Source organism: Pollicipes pollicipes, unplaced genomic scaffold, assembly GCF_011947565.3.
Source record: "Pollicipes pollicipes isolate AB1234 unplaced genomic scaffold, Ppol_2.1 Scaffold_6052;HRSCAF=7182_pilon_pilon_pilon, whole genome shotgun sequence".
NCBI classification, from domain to species: domain Eukaryota; kingdom Metazoa; phylum Arthropoda; class Thecostraca; order Pollicipedomorpha; family Pollicipedidae; genus Pollicipes; species Pollicipes pollicipes.
In genome coordinates, this window is record NW_023596805.1 from 24,541,101 (window position 1) to 24,563,247 (window position 22,147).

General features: G+C 55.1%; 1 protein-coding gene across 1 annotated transcript; it reads right to left on the reverse strand.

Annotated features, from left to right (window-relative positions):
- Positions 1–377: 377 nt before the first annotated feature.
- On the reverse strand, positions 378–21,528 carry p115 (General vesicular transport factor p115). Its single transcript, XM_037228079.1, has 22 exons — positions 21,450–21,528; positions 20,880–20,977; positions 18,349–18,483; positions 16,084–16,180; positions 15,280–15,430; positions 14,038–14,134; positions 13,311–13,512; positions 12,230–12,333; positions 11,336–11,434; positions 10,819–10,949; positions 10,210–10,360; positions 10,123–10,129; positions 9,030–9,235; positions 7,692–7,814; positions 6,695–6,805; positions 5,755–5,935; positions 5,005–5,123; positions 3,844–3,988; positions 3,299–3,507; positions 2,740–2,901; positions 2,380–2,511; positions 378–1,556 (listed from the first exon to the last, which is right to left on the reverse strand). The coding sequence occupies exons 2-22, from the start codon at positions 20,955–20,957 to the stop codon at positions 1,536–1,538; spliced, it is 2,661 nt and encodes an 886-aa protein (XP_037083974.1). The 5' UTR covers positions 20,958–20,977; positions 21,450–21,528; the 3' UTR covers positions 378–1,535.
- Between the last annotated feature and the right edge of the window lie 619 nt (positions 21,529–22,147).

The window sequence follows — 22,147 nt, forward strand, 5'->3', positions numbered from 1 at the left end:
GGGGAGCTTCGGCTGCAGCGGTCACCTCCTTTTCTTTAAATTATGCATAGGCAAGGATAGAGGATGTGAGCGGTCATATATATATGTATATATATATATATATACACATATATATATATATATATATATATATATATATATATATATATACAATGCACAATAGAGGATTCGAGCGGTCATATATGGACTAACGGAAACCCATGGAACAACAATTTTAAACTTATGACTCCAGTACCTGAACGCGCGATCTCCGTGCGGTCCAGAAAGGCCTCCCCGCATGTCGTTATGAAGTGGCCGTCCGAATTCGCACGAATCGACTCGTTTTGTTTATATCAGTCACCGGATTCATGCCGTCAAGGCCGAGCAAAGTGTGAAGTCGTCAGACTTGCGCAAAGGTGACATTGACAACGCATGTATTTCAACACCCATCACGACAGTTTGATAAGCGATTCAGTTCTGGAATATTCCAATAACGGCCCGGCATTGCACCCTCGTCCAAAATCACCGCACACCAGCGTATAAAAATAGTGACGGAATGCACGTCCTCCCTCAGAAGCTTAGGTCCCGCAAACACGAGCGCGTGTTATGTACAGCTACTGCGCCCAGACGACGAACAGCTCCGCGACGGTTGCACTGGGCGTCACAACAGGCAAGCCCCCAACCCTCGGCAAAACAGACCGAGCGGCACGCTGACCCGGTGACCTAGAGGTCACAGAAATGGTGACACGCCAGTGTGCCCGGACTTCATGTACCCGGCTTTTCAAGATATGCCTGGTTGTCAACCAAACGGACCGCTATGCGCATGCGCGACCGCCACATTCTGCCAAAGCCGCGACGGACCGGCCCGTCGAAAATCAATGATGACTGGCGGTTACGATCAAGAAAGGCAGGACCTAGTCCCCCCCCCCCCCCCCCTCCTCGGCTCTGCTAATGGGTCGGAGCGCCTGCCGCACTCCGGCCGCCACCAGAGACAGCAGCGCACCATGTCACCGGCCGGGGCAATCACAACCGAAGCAATTGTTCGTACCGATCGGTCCTCTATACTCCCATCACTGCGGATTACACCACATTCCACATTACACCAGCGCAACACATGGCCAGATCACGTCACATCAGGCACACATCGCTTTTCGGCACCATCAGACCGGCTCCTTCACGCTTGCCCCAGCCAGCTCCATTAACTCATCTTCAGCCTCGGCCGCCGCTTCAGCCACGTCGGTGCCATCAATCCTGCGACAGCACAGCTGACGTCCACGATCACCACGGTCTTCACCGCCCCGGGCGTGGTCCCCAGAATGCGCCCCGCCCGGCGCCCGCGAGCCACGCCCCGATCACGGCGACCACCAGCTCCCTGCTGCCACACCGTCCTTAGACACCAGACACGCGCGGGAAGGCCCCGTGTGGAAGCCGACGTACACTGGGCGCGCCACGGCGCTGCAGTGTACGCTGGGAGTGCCACGCCCGGGCCCGGCGGGCATTGCACAGTGGTAGGCCCATATCTGCTCTGTCCTGAGGCGAAGCGCCGGGAGCGTCAGCTAGTCGTCGTCGTCTTCAACCTGCAGGCAGGGTGGCGTCAGGGTCAGCGGGTCCCTCCCGTCTGTCAGCATCACCACACTGCCAAGAGACTCATCGAACTCAGTGGTGCCGTGCTGTATGGTGCCAGGATGGCGGGGTATTTGTGCAGAGGTGTTTTTGACGACTATCTAGAGCACGCTTTCTTAACTTTCAACCACAGGTGAGCCAAATCGACCTCTTGCCGCCCACCACAAGTCGGGTTTTTGTACCACACCGGCTAGCACCCCTACTGCCCCATACCTTGGCCCCCTCAATACCTCACCAGACCGCTGCTGAGAACCAAGCCAGCCACCCCTCCCGACACGCCACCCAACGACCCTCGACCACGCCCGCCAGCTCCGCCGGCTCAACTCAGGGCGCCCAGATACCTGCACGCCATGGAGAGAGAGAGAGAGAGAGAGAGTCCGTGGAGACTGACTGATCAGGCTGCCGGACTGAGACTTACACCAGACTGCCCCAGTCAACAGTCCCCCAGTCCATCGCACTAAACACAGCCCACACAGTCCACCTGGGATCCCGCCGACCCGGTGCTGGGCAGCACTGACACTCTACCCGCACCCTCAATCACCTACCCACTCGGCGTTGTGCAGTAGGCGACGGAGACTCGCTACCCACATACCACAGGCAGCAACGGTCATAGCACACAGCCATACCAAATCCATATTACCGCCATAGTAACAGCCAGATTACACAGCCCCTGGCATCAGGGCAGCTCATCAAGCTCGTCTCTCCCACCAGAATGTCCCCACATCTCGCCAGTCGGTGCCGGGTCCGTCCTCGAACAGTGCCTCCCTCGCCCCTCACCTGCACACCCAGCTGCCGCAGCCGCCGCTTGTACTCCTCCTGCCGCGCCTCCTGGTCGGTGAGCAGCACCAGCAGGTCCTCCTGCTCGCGCCGCAGCTCCTCCAGCTCGGCGTCCCGCGCGCGCAGCTCAGCCACCTCGGCCGTCAGCTCGCGCAGTCGCCGCTGCAGCTCCGGCTCCGTCTCCGCTGGCGCCGGCGCCGGCGCCGCCGCCAGACGCGACTCCAGCTCGGCGACTCGTGACCGCAGCGTCGCCGCCTCGCCGTCAGCGTCGCTGCCGCGCGCCGCCGCCAGCTGGAGGTCGCTGACCTGACGCCGCAGGGTCGCGACCTCGGCCGCTTCGGCGCCGGCGGCGGCGAGCTGTCGCTGCAGGTCGCTGACCTGGTGTCGCAGGGTCGCGAGCTCGGCGTCTGCGCCGCCCAGCTGCACCGTCGCGAGCTGTCGCTGGAGGTCGCTGACCTGAGACCGCAAGGTCGTGACCTCGGCAGGGTCAGCAGCCGGCGATGCGGGGGGCGCCATGTTGGTCTGACGAACAACGCAAGCCGGTTAACGAGCACGTTTATCTTCGAACGAACGGTACGACGCAGCATGTTCAAGAGAATCTACTGAAAAACAGCAGCTGCCTTAGGTTTTCCATCAAGTCATATTCCATCGTTAGAATTGTTTGAGCTGGAGACGATGGAATCTCAGAGAGCAAATTGCACAATACATTCAAACGTATGCACACAACGAACCTAAGACATCAATGTTTGATTTAAGTAACAAGACAGAACACAATTGAATTCAAGCCCTAAAATTATCAGTTGCACCGCGAATCGACAATTCACCGATCCGCTTTTAACATCACATCCACGTTTTAAAGGTTATGGACAGAAGAACAAACAAAATGTTTAGTAACACTGCATTCCCACTTCCCACTAACCATTGCTTGCTGCTGATGTTGCTGCTCCTGCTCCTGTGACTCCAATATCTCCTGGAGTCGGGAGTTTTCGCTGGTGAGTTCCTGCATGCGCCTTTCCCAGTCGGCGTTGAGTGCTGCCATCTGTTGGTTGTGCTGCTCCGACATCAACGCCATCTGTTGCTGGTAGGCTGAAGCGCTAGCGTCGCCCGCTGCCACCGGTCGGTTCGGATCTGGGAACATGACGGCATGGTGCGCTCAAGCAGGCCGTGCGCCGCAATAAAGAGTCAAGAATGACCGCGACGGCTGCCCTTCCTGAACATGTCCCACAAACATCACATGCGCGCAACATAGTTTCACTAAACAGGGCGAAAAGGACAAGAATTCACACCAGAGCTGGGAGGGCAAAGCTGGACACGGACGGCGGCCTGGATGTCCTTTACATCGGCGTCGTTCAAACACGCCCGACACCAGTCAGACACAAGCACATGTGTCACAAAACTTAGCCAGCAAGGCGACCGAGCCTAGCCTAGCCAACAAGCCAGCACGGCGACCGAGGGCGCACGCACCGGTGTTGATCTGGGCGCGCAGCAAGGTGGTCTGGTCACGCAGCTGCGCCACGCTGGAGCTGAGTTCGCTGATCTGGAGGAGCTGCGCCTCCGTCTGCGCCTCCAGCACGGACCGCGAGGCGCGCAGACTGGCCAGCTCCTCGTCCTGACAGACAGACGACAGATGGTGACGGATAGGTGACAGATGGTGTCAGACAGAAGACAGATGGTGACAAACAACCAACAGATGGTGATGCATGTGACAGTATGTGACAGAAAGTGACAGGCAGATGGCATATGGTGACGGGTAGATGGAAAACGGTAATGAACATACGATAGATGGTGACGGGCGGATGAAGATGGTGACAGTGTGTGAATATGATGATGGGCAGGTGACGGATAGTGACGGGCATGCGACGGATGATGACAGACCACCGACAGATGGTGATAGTATGTAACAGACGGTGACAGGCAGGTGACGTGTGGTGACAGGCGGATGACAGGTGGTGACGGGTAGATAATAAGGGTAGGTAGGGTAAATGGGTAGATAATATATGGTGAGAAGCAGATGCCAGATTGCTGACAATGAAACAACAGCTCAGTGGCAAGCAGCTGAGTCACGACACAGATGAGCGGCATATACGGGTCACAGAGACAAATTACAACTGGTGGCAGTCAGATGATAAGCAGATGACAGATGGACGGCGACCGAGAAATCGATGTATACGCGAAAATGATCCGATCATACAATGGATATCAATATGGGTGGTAGACTGCTCAGACCCAACTGAAGTGATAGCCGCATGGGGAACACCTGGACAACAGGCAGATGCAAGCCGACATAGAATGACGGGTGGCGCTGTGACTGCACCCAAATCACGCTCGCATCACCAGCGACATACAGAGAGCCATCTACTCCCGTGGTGCAGTTTAGCAGGCTCACTGCACTAATACCTACACTGTCTTTGCTGGCTGATTCTCGAGCATCTTTTTGAGACAACTTTGAAAAGCATGCGAAGGCCTAATGTCATAGGAAATCACAAACAAACGAAAAGGCAGAACGTCAACGCGTTATACGAACGCGATTTCCACGCACCCAGGTTATAAAGCCAACGCCTTACAACACCCACTGAATCAATCACGCCACGCATTCCGCGTCAAATGACGTCACAAGTATATCACCTGTTGCCGGATCAGCTGTTTGTAGCGCTGCACCATCTGGGAGTCGTTTTCTTCCTCGGGCGACGGCGACTGACTGCCGCCCTCCTCGTCCTCCATCGTCACCGCCTTGATCACAGCGCCTGCGTACGAGCGGTGACGTCGTCAGTGTGACGTCACCTTGGGCGAAACACCATTCGCGGCATAACCGTGATTACAATACCTGTAAACGGTCAGTAACGTCATTAGGACGTCACCCTGTGTGACACCGCCGAGCAAAACTTTGGCTACGTTGCTTGTGAACGGCCAGTGACGTCATCAGTCTGACGCGCTTCTGAATAGCGGTGCCCGCCTCAGCTGACCACAGCGATAGTCGAGGGTTGCCTGGGTCGCACGGGAACAGGTGTTCAGAGGCACTGGGTCCGCCTCATAAATATCTGGGACCCACTCTCGCAGCAGAAAACCTTCACTGACCCCGGTTTCTAACAGCCTAACGGCGACAAACGTCGAGAAATATGCCACCAGCTAAAATCCATTGTATTTTGTAATTACACCAAGCGTGATCCCTTCTAATTCGCAACTGCATCAACCACAACTCTTCTGTTTTGAGACCGCGCCAATTACAACTCGTCTGCAGCCTCTCACCACTTCCGCCTAATTTCTCGCAGAGTCCGCGACCACATTGCCCACCATCCCTCCTGATTAGTTTTCCACCGGCACTTCTCGCCCATCTATCACCTTCTCGCCTATATCCTGCTCCGGCGCCGGACTCACCCTCCAGGGCCTTGAAGAGCTTGCAGAACTCGTGCTCGAACACCAGGTGACGGGGCTCACGGGCGCTCAGCTGCGGGTGCTTCAGGCTGCGGCTGTACAGCTCGTGCTTCATCACCAGGCTCAGCTTGTTGAGGAACGTCTCCACGCCGACGCGCCGCTCGATCAGCTGCGTCAGGTCCTCCTGAGGATGCAGCGAGGTCAGGCCAGGTCAGGTCAGGTCAGGGACTGTTGATGATGGAGAGATCTGGCCAGATGCGCGGATCATCAGGTTAGGTCAGGTCACGTTACGTCGAACCCAGGGACTGCTGGGGTTGAAGAGATCCCAGTCAGGTGCCCGGATCATCAGATCAGGTCAGGTCAGGTCAGGTCAGGTCAGGTCAGGTCGGGTCAGGCCAGGTCGGGTCGGAGACTGCTGAGGTCGAAGAGATCTGGTGATGTCCGGATCACCAGATCAGGTCAGGTCAGCTCAGGACGGAGACGCTATGTCAGACACACGTCCATCCCAGTCGGGGAGCAACCTGCCTGGATGCGCGTGACAGGGCACCCAACAACTGGTCGGGGCCATTCACTGGCTTTCTAGTCAACTTACGTTATTTGCCGACCGACCTAAGGTCATTACCGTCAGGCGCAAGCCTGAGTGAGAGCTGGTGCGTGCGAGGGTTGCCTGCAGCGCCGGCTTCCTTTGACGCCACCTGGACCTTAAAATAAATCTAGGACTGATTTGTGTCGTTGCTAGACTAGAAAAGCCGCCTCTTTGTTCACTGATCCCCTCGCCGTCGATGTATTTCAGCCGGAAAAGGCAAAGGCAGCAGGCACAGCGCCACGCAGCCGCCACGCCAACTGCCGTGACTCTCGACCAGCCCGGCGCCGCGTACGGGGACGCTCATGCTGCCTGGAGGGCTCTCTCAAGGCGTGCGGCGTAGTGCGGCAGGCGACTGACCTTGGTGTAGTTGGGGACGGAGCTGTCGGTGGAGATGACGCAGAGGCCCATGATGAAGGCGCACACGCCCTGACACAGCTGCTCCAGCTCGTCGCTCTCGTTACTCGTCAGCTGCCGGCCCAGGCCACGGTCAAACGCACTGCGTTGGTGAGCACAAACGCGCGAGCTGGGGGGCGGAGGGCAGAGCAGCTTCTCCGACATTCCGTGGAAGTTTTTTATTAACGGTCTTGCCAACCGATCCCATCAGTATCAGCCAATTCCACCAGTGCCGGCCAATCTCATCACTATCAGCCGATGTCACCGGTATCGACCGATTCCATAAGTATCAGCCGATCCTATTAGTATCCCGACCCCACCAGTATCAGCCGATCTCACCAGTGCCAGCCGATCCCATTAGTACCAGCCCATTCCATCAGTATCAGCCGATCCCACCAGCATCAGCCGATCCCATTAGTATCAGTCGATCCCACCAGCATCAGCCGATCCCATTGGTACCAGACGATCCCACCAGCACCACCCTATCCCATCAGTATCAGCTGATCCCATTAGTATCAGCCGATCCCATCAATATCAGCCGATCCCAACAGTATCAGCGGATCCCACCAGTCCTATGGTCCTGATTGGCTGGGCAAGAATACGTTACGAACAGGCGACGAACGCGACCTGAGTTCGTCCACGTGACAGCACAACATGTGACCTACTGTAGGCTATGACCTCAAGTAGGGCAGACTCCTGACCTGTAAGCTGACTTTGAGCGCTTTTTTGACATATGACCCGAGTCGTGCCCCTCTCGTCTGACCTGAAACTCCACTCCGACCTGCGACGTGAGGCAGGTCGCAGCTCTTGACCTGCGACGCGAGGCAGGTCGCAGTTCCGACCTGCGACGAAGCACAGCCCGACCCGACAGCTGCCGCGGCGGCCCTCTGACCGGCAGCGAGGCACACAGCTGTGACCTGTGACCTGCGCTGACCTCGCCCGTGACCCCTGCGAGCCTCACCTGTGACATGAGGTAGGGCACCGTGCTGGGGATGTGCAGCAGCTGGTTGGCGGCCGGCGTGCAGTGCGCCAGCCACGTGCCCAGCAGCATCAGCAGGCCGACCCTGGTCTGCAGCCGAGCCGTCTGGCGGCGCAGGCACGGCGCCAAGTCACGTGACCCGTCCCGGGGCCGGGCGCCGGAGGGAGGAGAGGTCACAACCCTACTCTAGGGATGGAGGAGGTGGGGGGGGGGGGGGGGAGGGCAGAGGCGGACGGGAGCCGATGGACTCAGGGGAAGAAGAGCGGACAAGAAAGCAAACCACGGCGTCTCGTCTGGGGACGGGGGGGGGGGGGCGAAAGGAACGGCCAACGATCGATCTAGGGGGGGGGGGGGGCAGAGAAAGACCAGAGGTAATGGGCGCAGGCTCAGGACAGACACAGGAGGGGAGGTCATGGGGTTTCGCGCGGGGGCCGGGGGACACGGGGTGAGATGTTCACATTTCGAAAGCAACAGGTAAACAGATCGCGCATGGCACCGCGCACTGACGGGGAGCCGCGCACGCCACAGCCCAACGCAATGGTCCTCCTATGGACTCAAGCTCATCCACTGGTCAGAGCCGGCCGGATTCTACCGGCGTCCACCGGTCAAGCGGTGGATGCCGGTAGACCTTCAGCTTCAGGCTTCACTGGGTACGCCGAAATCTCCCAAGAGGAAAGGTGCCTGCCGATTTCTTTCCTCCATTACAAGAGTTGGCTGTCGGCCCAATGAGCCGAAATTTTAAAAGCCTCGATTGACGCCATCTTTTAGCCACGGAGGACCCCATCGGAGCGCGACAGTTGTAACAAGAGAAATCCCGTCTGACACGGACAGATCTAGATGGACACTAGCACAGATACGGTTCACGCTGGTACAGTCTCGGAGACACTCGGTAGACCGACGCCTGGAGAACCTCGGTAGACACCAGTACGCCCCGGTCCACACCATGACAACTAGTTTTCTTTAGTATAACCTTGGCTACTACCGGTAGACCTCGATAGCCCCGGTAGATCCACGTAGATCTCGGTAAAACTCGGTAGGCTCCGGTAAACCTCCGCAAGCCCTGCTAAATCTCGGTAAAACTCGGCAGGCTCCGGTAAACCTCCGCAAACCCTGTTAAATCTCGGTAGATCACGGTAGACCTCGGCAAACCCCGGTACACCTAGGAAAACCCTAGTCGACCTCAGCAAACCCCGATGGACGCCGACAAACCCCAGTAGACCTCGGCCAGCCCCGGTAGACCTCAGCAAACGTTGGTAGACCTCGGCAAACCCAGGCGGATCTCTATAGACCTCAGTAGACATCACCACCGCTGCCGCCCACCTGCTGCAGTATGGTGACACTCTGCTGGAGCAGGCTGACGGGCGGGTTGCCCACGCTGGTCGCCAGCTGCACGCGCAGCAGCTGGGCGCGCTGCTCCGGACTGCTGACCAGCGCGTGCGACAGAGCCACCGCCGAAAACCAGTTGGAGAGCGGGTCGTTGGAGAAGAGGCCGCCGCACAGCAGCTGGCCCGCCGTGATGCCGGAGGCTGACGGGCGCGCGAGCACAGCCCGGCAGCGGGTCAGATACCGCTTGTTGGGGCGATAGTACGTGGTTGTGGCTTGTTGGGACGATAGTGGGTGGCTGGAGCTTGTTGGGGCGATAGTGGGTGATCGGAGCTTGTTGGGACGATAGTGTGTGTTTGGGGCTTCATGGGAAGATAGTGGTAACTTGTCCCACGCGTAGTGGGTGGCTTGTGTGGCGATCAGTGGGCTTGGGCCGTTGGGCGGTGGATTGGACTTGTATTGGGGCGATAGTGGGTGCTTGGAGCTTATTGGAGCGTTAGTCAGTGGTTACGATTTTGGTGGGTCATAGTGGGTGGTTGGGGCTTGTTGGGGCGATAGTGGGTAGTTGGGGCCTGTTAAGACGATAGTGGTGATTGGTTGGAGAGGATATGGCTCTTTAGAGTTGCTGGTCTGTTAGGGAAACAATCCGGCCCGGTCTGCCGTAAGAATGGTCGAATGGCGTCACAGACATAATATGTTTCACTAGACTTATGTCTTATTATGTCTTGTTTGTTAAGTGTTTTGCTCATTCTTTTTTCCTCTGACTCATGAGTAGCGAGATGTCACATGTCGCCAGCATAAAAAGATTGCGCAGACAAAACGAGCGCTTAAAATGAAATCCATCGACCGAGCTGATCACCCCAGCTACAGCGCATTTGAACTAGGTGCAAGGCGCCAGCACTGGGAGCCACTGCTAAAAATGCATAAATTACTTAACTTCTGAACTGAACTCAGCACCACATCACAAAAGCACTAGATTGAAATTTGGCCACCACACCGAATTAGCACGTGAAGCTGCACATGCCTCCTCCAAATGCATGCAAATAAGTCAACCAGCACACATAAATCAGAACCTCACGTAAGCAGCTACAGCCCGCCTTACCAACAGACGTTCTCAACCGTATACAACACGAATACTTAACCCTGCCGGTCCCCTTAACCCCACTCACCCTCCTACCGTCTGGCTCGGCAGCAGCGTCTGCACCACGGCCGCCTGGCCGTGCTGATTCCGGTAGAGGTAGCACTGGAAGCAGTAGAGCACGGCGCAGCGCAGCACAAACGGCTGCTTCTCGTTGACCATGGACATCAGCAGGACCACGATCGCCGGTCTGGAACAACGGCCAACGCGTCACACAGGGCTCGGCAATGTGCGGCCGCTGTCGTGTGGACCAGGCTCTAGTACGTCGCACGTCGCCGTGATCAGACGTCCGTGATCTTACACCGGCACGGCAATACGACGCGCCGGATGGAAGAATGCACTAGCGTAAGAACTTGTAGTAGAGCTCAATACTTCCAGGTGGAAACCTAATGGCAAAATCGAACCAAAAGCGGAACGCAAAAATGAAAGTCAAAAGTACTGCAATAGGCTTAGAATTAACCACGCAGCTTATCATTCACAAGACAGCGCATGTGATTCCAGCTGAGCCGAGTACCCACAACCCGACACGGAAAGTCATAGTTCATCCCCAGAAATCCCCAGAAGCCAATAATATCCCCAGAAAAACCGAGTCAAAGAACTCAGGATGCACACACGCTTTTCGACGTCCTCGCCAAAACCCGAGCTCACCGGGGCGGCTCTGAGGGCGCCATGACCTGCGCGAAGAACTGCTGGTTCACATCCGAGCCCCGAATCACCTCCGAGACGGCGTTGATCGTCTCGGTCAGGATGTCCGCCGGCACGCCGCTGGCCATCAGAACCTGCCACAGCGGCCGCCGTCACCATGACAACCCACCGAGTCGGCCAATGGCGGAGCGGTGTCGTGTGATGGAAGACGGTGATTGGTGCAGATTGGCTCCTTGGCCCGAGAGCGATAACCAAGGGCAGGGCACGGCGGGCGTCGATCGGCAGCAAGCATCAATCACCACAACCTTGCTCGCCACAACCTCCGTCTTAGCCAAACCGGGCCGACACCACCCCGTGACACGACGCATCCACCTGCCCTGTCCTGTCCTCCTGTCCTGCCCTGCCCCGCCCCGCCCCGCCCCGCCCCGCCCCGCCCCGCCCGCCCCGCCCCGCCCCGCCCCGCCCCGCCCCGCAACGCCCCGCCCCGCCGCGCCGCGCCGCGCCGCGCCCCCGATCTGACCTGGCAGAGCAGCGACAGCAGGCCACACGCGTGCATGACGCGCTGGGCGGCCGACGTGTCCTGCTTGGGGTTGCTGGGGGAGACCAACGTGCGCACCACCTGGCGGCCAGGAGCGGCGTCAGCTGACTGCGCCGCCGCCGGTGGCGGGGCGCCGACCGGACGGTTGGTAACGTCACCAGCGCGACCGACTGCTTCAACGGCGCTGCTGATGGACTGATGATGATGGACTGATGGACTGATGATGACGGATGGCAAAATCAACAGGGCTATACGCACTGTGGCAAGCCTCCTTTGTCACATACTGCACATTGTGATGCCTCGTCAATATCCCTGCTTGCCTCCGTAACTAATGACAACATGCCAGAAGGACACGTAACTAATGATAATATGCCAGGAGGACACGTAACTAATGAGAACATGTCAGGAGGACATGCAACTAATGAGAACACAATTGTCACAATCTGCTTCGGTCGATGTCTGTCAACTTCAGGCGATCGTCGTTACACCAGTCCGCGTCACCACTGGTGAACACCACCATGTGGTAATGTCACCACCTGGCAGCACCACAGCCTGTCAGTGGCAGGCAGTGATGCCATAGTCAGTCCAGCGGCGTCACTGCCTGTCGGCGTCGGGGCCCGACAGCTAACCCGTCAGTCAACTGGAACCATATGGTGCCGTCAACACCGCGGGCGAAAACACCGAAACACTGTATTTACCCCGCTGTGCCCTGTACTCGGCTGACGCCGCAAACAGCGTTCCGCAAGGACGCAAATAAAATGTTGTTGAACCACAAAGTCAGACACGTTACAGGTGACTGGCGCGGTGAGAGTCAGCCTGATCAGGTGCCACTCACAGCAGCGCTGACGACCGCACCGGCAGCGTCGCCGCCCTCACCTGTAGCATGTAGTGGACGTTGCTGACCTTCTGGGCCGACCAGCCGGCGTCCGGCTCCTCCGAGTTCAGGTTGAAGAACGGCGTCAGCTTCTGGATGTAGCTGCCTGCGCGTGATAACCGCGTTGCATATGGAGACAGCCGACATGCAGAATGATGAAATACGCATGCGCGTACCATGAGCCGTATTACGTATGTAATGGTAAAGCAACGACCCATGAAAAAGGTAGGCAATATAATAAGAACTCGCACTGCGCCACGTTAGTAAATCGGGCGGCGGGTGAGGGACTGCAACTATTTGTGTCGCGCCAGCGCCGGCACTGGCCTTACTGTTAAACAGTTACAACAGTCTCTAACAAGAAACGATCCAGATCCATTCCGTGCAATCTCGAGGCCTTCTCGACCGAGGCATTCCCCCCCCCCCCCCCCCCGACGTGAGCAGCCGTCCACGACATGCCCACCTTCCGGAAGAAGATCTACTTACGGCAGGTCATTATGGAGCAGGGTAAGTATCAAAAGGAGAAAGTCCAGCACGATCTCACTCCTAGGTGCGCCGAAGTCCTCCCCCTCCCCTCTCCCTCGACCCCTGCCTCATACTTTCCGTCCACTATCGTGTCGGTCACACGGGTTCAGAAGCAGCCGAGTTTGGTGGATTCATGCCCAGTATCGCAGCAGGCTGGCCATTCGGAACTGCTGGAGCATCAGGCCACAGCCCACCACGACCTCACACATGGCCGTGCCGGCCCCCCCCCCCCCCCCCCGACTCAATCGGCGTGAATCATCTCCCCTCCCCTCCCCTCCCCTCTGACGCTCCGCCCCCCTCCCCTGACGTAGATCCATTCGGACGTCCCGCTCCCATCACGTCTGGCCCTCGGCCACCTCTCCAGAGTCCCCTCCCGTGGCGCCCCCCTCCCCCACCGGGGAAACTCTGGTTAGACACGCTGTTCCCGACACCAACATGCCTCCACCCCCTCCCCCTCCACCTCACCTTTCTCCCCTTCCCATCCCGACTCACCCTTCTGGGTTTGGTGCTTTAAGCCTGTCGTCACTAACGCTCCCCCTTCTCCGCCGTCCTCGTGCTCACCTTCCCTGAAGAAGCTCTGATTGGAGGCGTTGTTCCGCAGCAGGTTCAGCATGAGCAGCAGGCAGTCCTCCACCACGATGCCGCCCTCCGCCGTGCCCTCCTCCACGATGACGTCGTACAGCCGGTCGAACGCGCCCTCGAACGCCACGATCTTCTGGATGTTCGCGTTACCTTTTGTCAGCTGGGCCAGCATGATGAGCGCCTGGGAAAACAACGTCACGAGGTGAACACTTGAACGCTTGCATTTGAACGCTTGAACTTGAACGCTTGAACGCACCCTGCACGACTGGACAGAAGAACATCCCATTATGTCTGTTTTGCGCTCTGCACTTCTGTCTGTTTTGCGCTCTGCTCTGCACTGCCAAGCTTGTTGGACAGATATATATATCGTCGAGACAATAAGGCCTGTGAATTCATGGAACAAGGTTCGGGGTTCGATTCCCAGCGCAAAAAAACTTCAGCACCATTGGTTGCCATCCAGGAATGCAGTCGCAAAAGACCTTAAATACTGCCTGAGTTTATAAAAAACGCGGAAATATAAAATGATAAACAGATATGGGAAATGCATGACAGTATAATCGCATCATCTATTTCATATATCTAACATTATAACATTACATATATTATATATTATCTCATAGCCAGGGCCACCAGACGAGACGCGCCACCGTCTTATTCTCCGTCCCAGTGACGTCACCAGATGCCAGAGGCTGCCGACGCGACTCACGTCGTTCCTGACGACTTCGCGGGGATCGTTGAGCAGGTCCATCATCTTGGACACGGCCATCGGAGACACGAGAATGAGGTCCTGCAGCTCGCGGGCCCTGCGGCGAGTCGAGACGGACAACGTGAACTGGTAATCAGCCGTCTTTACCGCAGCGTGAGGTGCCGTCTGAGATGACAATCCTGATCTTCCGATTTATAAGCGGTGGCTATTAGAGAGACCTTGAAAAACATCTTCAGACAAGACAAGGCATGTTGACCTTTCGGTTTGGAATTGGCGGTCATAACAGACAACTAGGAAAACAAATGGAATTTTCAGTAAAAACCGGTTCTAACTGTAAGTTGTTATGAAGTACTCTATCAACAACCACATGTCATTTATCTGAAAACAAGAATATTTTGACGACTTCTTACCCTGTACCATGCATGCTTTCCCCCAGGAAGTTAAATAATGAATTACGGCCAATCACACGGAAACAGTGGTGGGGAGCAGTTTTTAAAAGATAACAAGATCCTCAGAGCAGAGGATAATGACAGTGATTCACGAATACGCACTGGAGAATAACGGCCTGGGAAACCGCTGCAAACCACGATAACTGACGATCAAAGACCAAGTACAGACGGAACTACACAAGGGATAAACGGAGCGAGAGACAAGTGGAGCTACCCGTCAGGAGATGGACAGTGGAAACAAGCAGTGACCATTGAGAAAGACAAGCAAGACTGATGGTTAAGACAAACAACCATGGAGGGACTACCACTAAAGAAAGGCAGAACAAATGAGGAGATGCCAGGGCTGATACCAGGACCGGCTATCAATCAGCACGGACACCCAGGACAGTCGGAGACAAACGATCAGCCAAAAGTAGACAACAAAGTGGAAAAGGTGGACACTGAAGTTGAAAAGTGGACAATAAGGTGAAAGAGCAGACAACATGGTGAAAAAAGGACAATGAAGTGGAAAAGTGGACAACAAAGTGGAAAAGTGGACAACAAAGTGGAAAAGTGGACAACAGTGTGGAAACAGTCGACAACAAAGTGGAAAAAGTCGAAAAGGACACTTCGCTTTGGAACATATGCACAACCTGCATCGCGTGTCAAATGGTATGTCCTGCATCCATGATTACGCAACTCCGACTCTAACTGCGACACATATGTGACAAACCAACATACACCGTGATCTGACCACACCAGCAGCTTTCATCTGCCCGTTTCTCGCTCCAAGTCCGTCACTAGGCAACCTCACCTGTTGGTCAGCAGGTTGGTGATGAGCTTGACGGCCGGGTAGCGGATCTTGAAGTCGTACTCCGCCAGCAGGCCGACCACCAGGTTCACGTTCTCCGGCGCTTTGATGAAGATTTCCGTGAACTGGTCCCCGATCTCCGGGTGCGCGATGTCTGGGGGGGAGGAGACGGAGATGGCTCAGGTGGACAACGAGTTCGCTTTGCGAGAATGTGGCATTCTTTTCGATGAGATAACACATCGTGCACAAATGACGTCGAAACGGAAAATGCACCGCAAACAGAGCAGAGTTACAGGCACTGTATGCATTGACATGAAATGTGAATAAAGCTACCCTTTGTGGTGTAACATGAATGCCGCATTATGCTTTTGGATGTAAGACGACACATAGGGCGCACTTTTAGATATCAAATAACACCCTGATGATGTCTTTTGATCAAAACCACAAACAAATTGCAGGCTACAACTACCCCCATTCGTGTGAAAACGCACAGCTATGGATTAAGACAACCCAGTGCTAAGTGGTACACAATGAACCCCTCATCACAACATAAAACCGCAAAACTTCGATGATAACCAACATAGGCGCAACATAGCCAGCTGTCCGTCGCGCAGCGAAAATTGTTACTGGCTGACCAACCTCCTTCAAATCGGGACACATACACTGCAATAGAGCAAACAGCACAATAACGCGAGCACCACACCACGCTCACACCACGCTCGCGAGCACTCCACCACACGGTCCGACACTGCACAACATTAGCAGAGCACAGCGCAGCACGCGCACAGCTACACTCCCTTCCCCTACCTTCCTCCTCGTCGAACGGTTCTCTGCATGTGATGTTGCACAGCGAGTCCAGGGCGTAGCTGGTGATCTCGGAGTCGGCGCTGTCGTTCACCAGAACCTGGAGCAACCGCGTCCGCGCGGTGAGAATGACATGGAGCAAACACGCTGTGTAACTGGCACCAATACTTGAAGTGGCAGTGTCAACGTGGGTAAAGCAGGAGCAAGCGGGGGCGTTCTCACGTAGTAGCCCTGGGCGGCACGTGCCCCCCCCCCCCCCCCCTTGTTAACGAATACATTGCTTGCGTTGTAATGAGGGCAATTAAATGATGATAATCGAAAACTCGGAGCAGATTCGTAAAACTAAATGGATTTTAGCAATATCTGTGAGCTGGGTCACTGATTTCAATTTCGCTACCTCACAGGGATAGAAATGCTGATTGCACGTGACTTGTTTGTTTTTTCCTAGTGCGTGCATGAATCTCTTTTCGAGGAAATTATTGTCCAACCAAGGCTGGAGAAGGGGTAGAGATTATCCCAAAAGCTCCTGTTGGATATTAAAGCTGATCGGAATCATACAAACCAAATAATGTAAAAAACAATCATATTCCATGCTAATGCCAGGCATTTCGCGTTCCTGCGGGCTAAAATGGCCTTTTCAGCGAGTTTGCACACGCAAAACCTCTCCTTAGCCCTCCTTCCCTCCTCCCCCCAACCCCAGAAGGGGTGAACAGAAGTTCGTTCATGCAAATGACCCAGGAAACTGCAGCAAACGTCGGCGTATCGGATGGGAGATAGCACGCTTCACAAACGCAACGTTAGGGCCTGAAACAGGTGCACTAGCGTGGGAGAAATGTGTGCAGTGTTTTCAAGACGAATGTTGAGCCTACATCATACAAACAAACAGGACCTACAGTCAACGTCGATACGACACCTGATTTCGACGTCCTTTTAACGTTTTGGTCCATACGTCGCAGGATCACAATCTGTGCGACACTATACGACTTCAACGCAACTTTAAGTGTCAAGTGATGCCCATAAAACTCGTGTGTGTCCCCTAGCCAGTACGGAGCCCGCCATCCTGCCGACCACAACAGGCCACACCCCGCCCACCAGCCCGCCGATCACAACAGGCCGCACCCCGCCCACCAGCCCGCCGATCACAACAGGCCGCACCCCGCCCACCAGCCCGCCGATCACAACAGGCCACACCCCGCCCGCCATCCCGCCGATCACAACAGGCCGCACCCCGCCCACCAGCCCGCCGATCACAACAGGCCGCACCCCGCCCACCAGCCCGCCGATCACAACAGGCCGCACCCCGCCCACCAGCCCGCCGATCACAACAGGCCGCACCCCGCCCACCAGCCCGCCGATCACAACAGGCCGCACCCCGCCCACCAGCCCGCCGATCACAACAGGCCGCACCCCGCCCGCCATCCCGCCGATCACAACAGGCCGCACCCCGTCCGCCATCCCGCCGATCACAACAGGCCGCACCCCGCCCACCAGCCCGCCGATCACAGCAAGCCACACCCCGTCCGCCATCCCACCGATCACAACAGGCCGCACCCCCGCCCGCCAACCCGCCGATCACAACAGGCCGCACCCCGCCCGCTATCCCGCCGATCACAACAGGCCGCACACCGTCCGCCAACCCGCCGATCACAACAGGCCGCACCCCGCCCGCCAACCCGCCGATCACAACAGGCCGCACCCCGCCCGCTATCCCGCCGATCACAACAGGCCGCACCCCGCCCACCAGCCCGCCGATCACAGCAAGCCACACCCCGTCCGCCATCCCACCGATCACAACAGGCCGCACCCCGCCCGCCAACCCGCCGATCACAACAGGCCGCACCCCGCCCGCTATCCCGCCGATCACAACAGGCCGCACACCGTCCGCCAACCCGCCGATCACAACAGGCCGCACCCCGCCCGCCAACCCGCCGATCACAACAGGCCGCACCCCGCCCGCTATCCCTCCGATCACAACAGGCCGCACCCCACCGGTCACAACAGAACGCACAGACCGCCATCCTTGGCGCAAGGGGCCGCCCAAACAATGCGCGCTCACAGCGCCGCCACCACCAGTGACGCCCCACCAGGGGCGCAGCGAACGGGGTTTAGTCCCCCCCCCCCCCCCCTCTTCTCCAGTCGGAGTGCATTTTTCCCTTTCTAACCATAGATCGCACCCTAACAGAACGTTAAAAATCGGCGTGACGCGTTCTCACTTAACTTCCCCCTACCTTTAAGAAAAGCCTGGCTGCGCCCCTGCGCCTCACTCACGTCAGTAAGGTCGCCCATGCCCTGTGCTCCGACCTCCACCCGGAACTTCTTGGACATGGCCTTGAGGCCCCGACAGGCATCCCGGCGATCCTCGAGGAGGGTGGCCGAGCGGAGCCGCTCCACCAGGCGCTCCACCTGTCACAGAGGTCATGGGGTCAGGTACTCCACCTGTCACAGAGGTCACGGGGTTAGGTGCCCCACCTGTCACAGAGGTCACAGGGTCAGGTGCTCCATCTGTCACAGAGATCATGTGGTCAGATGCTCCACCTGCTACAAAGGTTGTGGGGTCAGGTGTTCCACCTGTCACAGAGATCACAGGGTCAGGTACTCCACCTACCAGAGGTCATGAGGCCAGGGGTTCAATCTGTCACAGAGGTCACAAGGTTAGGTGCTCCACCTGTCGCAGAGGTCATGCAGTCAGGTGCTCCACCTGTCAGAGGTCAAAGTATCAGGTGATCCACCTGTCACAGAGGACACAGGGTCAGGTGCTCCACCTCTCACAGAGGTCACAGGGTCACACAATCCACCCATCAGAGGTCACAGTGTAAGACATACCACCTGTCATAGAGATCACAAGGTCAGGTGCTCCACCCATCTCAGAGATCATGGGGTTTGGTGTTCAATCTGTCATGGAGGTCACAAGGTTAGGTGTTCCACCTGTCACAGAACTCATAGGGTCAGGTGCTCCACCTGTCAGAGGTCACAGGGTCAGGCACTCAACCTGTGATGGAGGTAACAGGGTCAGGCACTTCACCCATCAGAGGTCACAGTATCAGGTGCTCCACCTGTCACAGAGGTCAGAGGGTTAGGTGTTCCACATGTCACAGAGGTCACAAAGTCAGGTGCTCCACCTGCCACAGAGGTCACAGGGTCAGGTGCTTCACCTGTCACAAAGGTCACAGGGCTAGATGCTCTACCTTTCACAGAGGTCGCAGGGTTAGGTGCTCCACCTGTCACAAAGGTCACATGGTCAGGCACTCCACCCATCACAGAGGTCATAGAATCAGCCATGCTGTTAATTGTCCTGAGGGCAGGAGAGGTGCTTACCATATGGCTATACAACTGTGAATCATGCTCTTTTTTTGGGGGGGTGGTATTGTTGAGAGTTCTTATGCTGACTTACCAATCTTTAAGATACCTGGTGATACTAGTTAACTGATGTTGAAGTGCATACATTGGTAGTATTGAGAGTACTCACATACACATATTGGCAAAACCATATAATGTCAATATAACCAATGTTTGCATGATTATGTCAATGACCAGTACTTCCTTATATAATAAAGGTCAATAACTCAGCAAAAGAGCCCTGAACCGATGTCATACAGTGAGTGGTATCATCATCTGCGATGGGATTATAAGGGCAGCCATGTGAGCAGCTGTCACAGGGTCAGTGGTGGTCACATGGCTGTATTTCATAAAGGTCAGGGACAGTAATGTTAACATCTGCCACATAATCATCTGGCAACCATATGGCCTTTGTCATGAAGGAAGGCACAGCCATATGATTATATCTCACAGAAATTATCAGTCAAACAGCTCCTACCAGAGGGCCAGGGTTGGACACTCAACTATCCATGACATAGCTGAAACATAAATAGCTGCCAATTATGTTAGCCATGGAGGCAGATGGCACATGATTTGCTCATCATCACAAAGCTGCCTGTCATGCTGCCAAGACTAGTTACAGAAACACATGTCACATCATACAGCACACAAACACACTTGGCACAGCCACATGGATGTGTATTGCCAAAGGAAGTAAATGGGAAGCACATGGGAACCAAATGTCCTGATTTATTAGCCATGTGATGGGCTGTCATGCCAGTTGCCAAAAAGTCTGATAGAGCTGCAAGTCACAGGGAACCATGACAATGGTCAAGAACAGGTACAGGAGCACTTCCATATCACACTGCACATCATCAAACACTTGTGCCAGGGCTTCCATTTGGTCAGGGAGTGACATACATTGCTAAACAGTGCTGCTGTGCTGTGATCTGGTCACTTCCCCTGGGGCCCTGGTATACAGGAAAACACAATACCCATCATAAGACAATACCTGTCACAGGTGTCCTAGTGACAGCGATATATGTGACAGGCAGCTATCAGATACAGTGAACCCTGCCATCACAGCCTTTTGGTCTGGTGGCACCAGACTTGGTTACACCAGATCACATGTCACTGGTCAGCAGCAAGCATGTGATCATAAGCCACAGTACAACTCCAGCAATTTTGAGCTCTAAAACAAACAAATCTGGTTTGTTTGTCTAGACAGACAGCCTGAAAACTAATCAAGTCCTAGTCACAGAACATACACCTAATAAAGTACATCACTTAACTGTTTAACACATAACATCCCAAAAAACAGCTGCCCCTACTTCTCCAATATTCAGCACTTTAAAATGAGATGCAGGGTGTTATCATCTTTTGCTAAAAGCACACTTCCAAATGGCATCCGACAGACAAAATGTAACTGAGTCCAAATGACACCTGACTGGGTATTGGCCACACGGGTCAGCTACTGCACTCACAGTCTCAGCTCCCGACACTTCAGGACTTGGCTCTGAGTGCCCAAGCACTGTTTTCAGACCACTTTTGAATAGCTCCATGTTAGCATGGGCAAGTAAACCTGAAAAGTAAGTGCATTAGCTTCAGTTTGATGCCTGAAGTTGTGACTAAGAATGTGAGCACAACATTCTTGGGAGAGATATAGCACTTCTGGCCCATGAATACCAGATGACATACTCTGTGTTAATGATTCCCATACAACATCATGAACCAACCATCCGATCTCAACATTGCCGGGAATACTACACAACCTTGCTAGTAAGAAAGCATATGTTACAAACCAACATCGGAAAATGACACAATATGCATGTGTTAAAATCAGTATGAGTGAAAATGCAAACTTTGCATTTTCATGAATTTGTTTGCCAGCCATTACCACATGTACAGTACAGCTTTCGAGAACATAAGAGACGCGCAAAACAGACGAATATAAAGGTTCTGTGGTCAGGCAGAAAACAAACAAGAGTCCTAGGAAGCTCAAGCCTTACGCGGACCTTACTAAGTACGCATTCTGCATAAAACAATGTGCTCACCCAATTTAATTTGGGCAAGTCTCTCCGAAAAATACCAGCAGCCGGTCGGTCACTCCTCAACTCAACCACGGAAGCTACGTAAGTACCACAGATTCACTGCAGCTCCCCGATATTCCAAACAAATTTGGAACGAAGCATTTGCGCCATAAATGTAAATTCGTAGCCCAGGAGTATTTCCCTCCGACACGTCAGCCACATTTTGTCTGGAATTACTCTTCGATAGTTTCTTGAGATATTTTATCGAGTAGTAAATTAGAAATTATGATAAAAAATATTTGCACTAGCCTGCATCTAAATGCAGCGCGCTTAAGTGGAAGTTCAGCACACGTACTGCAGCCCATGCGACCAGCAGCAGCACTACCAATTTTTAATAGGGGGATGGGGAGGTCTTAACACCATCATTACACTTGAATAAAAAATGGGTAAGAAATTATGCGTTTAATAACTGGCGTTCTCATGAATGATCCTTGCTATGTAAGCTGTAAACAACTCATATACATTGCGCTGCACGGGGACGGATCCAGGGGGTACGGGGTCATGCCCCCTTTTGGGCCCCTGCAGGGGCCCCATAGACTCTAAGGGGCGCATAGCCGGTCGAACAGGACACCACTTTTTTACACTGACTGCAACAAAAATTGGACCTCTTTGCGCTTTCAGGCGGCCAATAAAAGTCGCAAACGAAAGTTAAGCGCCCACGA

Excerpts from the sequence above, each read along its gene's own strand:
- p115 (XM_037228079.1), bottom strand. The coding sequence starts at position 20,957 with ATGGAGCTATTCAAAAGTGGTCTGAAAACAGTGCTTGGGCACTCAGAG. Across the intron at positions 12,334-13,310 it reads TCAGAGCTTCTTCAGGGAAG|GCAGCTACATCCAGAAGCTG; the intron begins GTGAGCACGAGG and ends TATCACGCGCAG. Across the intron at positions 11,435-12,229 it reads ACGTCCACTACATGCTACAG|GTGGTGCGCACGTTGGTCTC; the intron begins GTGAGGGCGGCG and ends CCTGGCCGCCAG.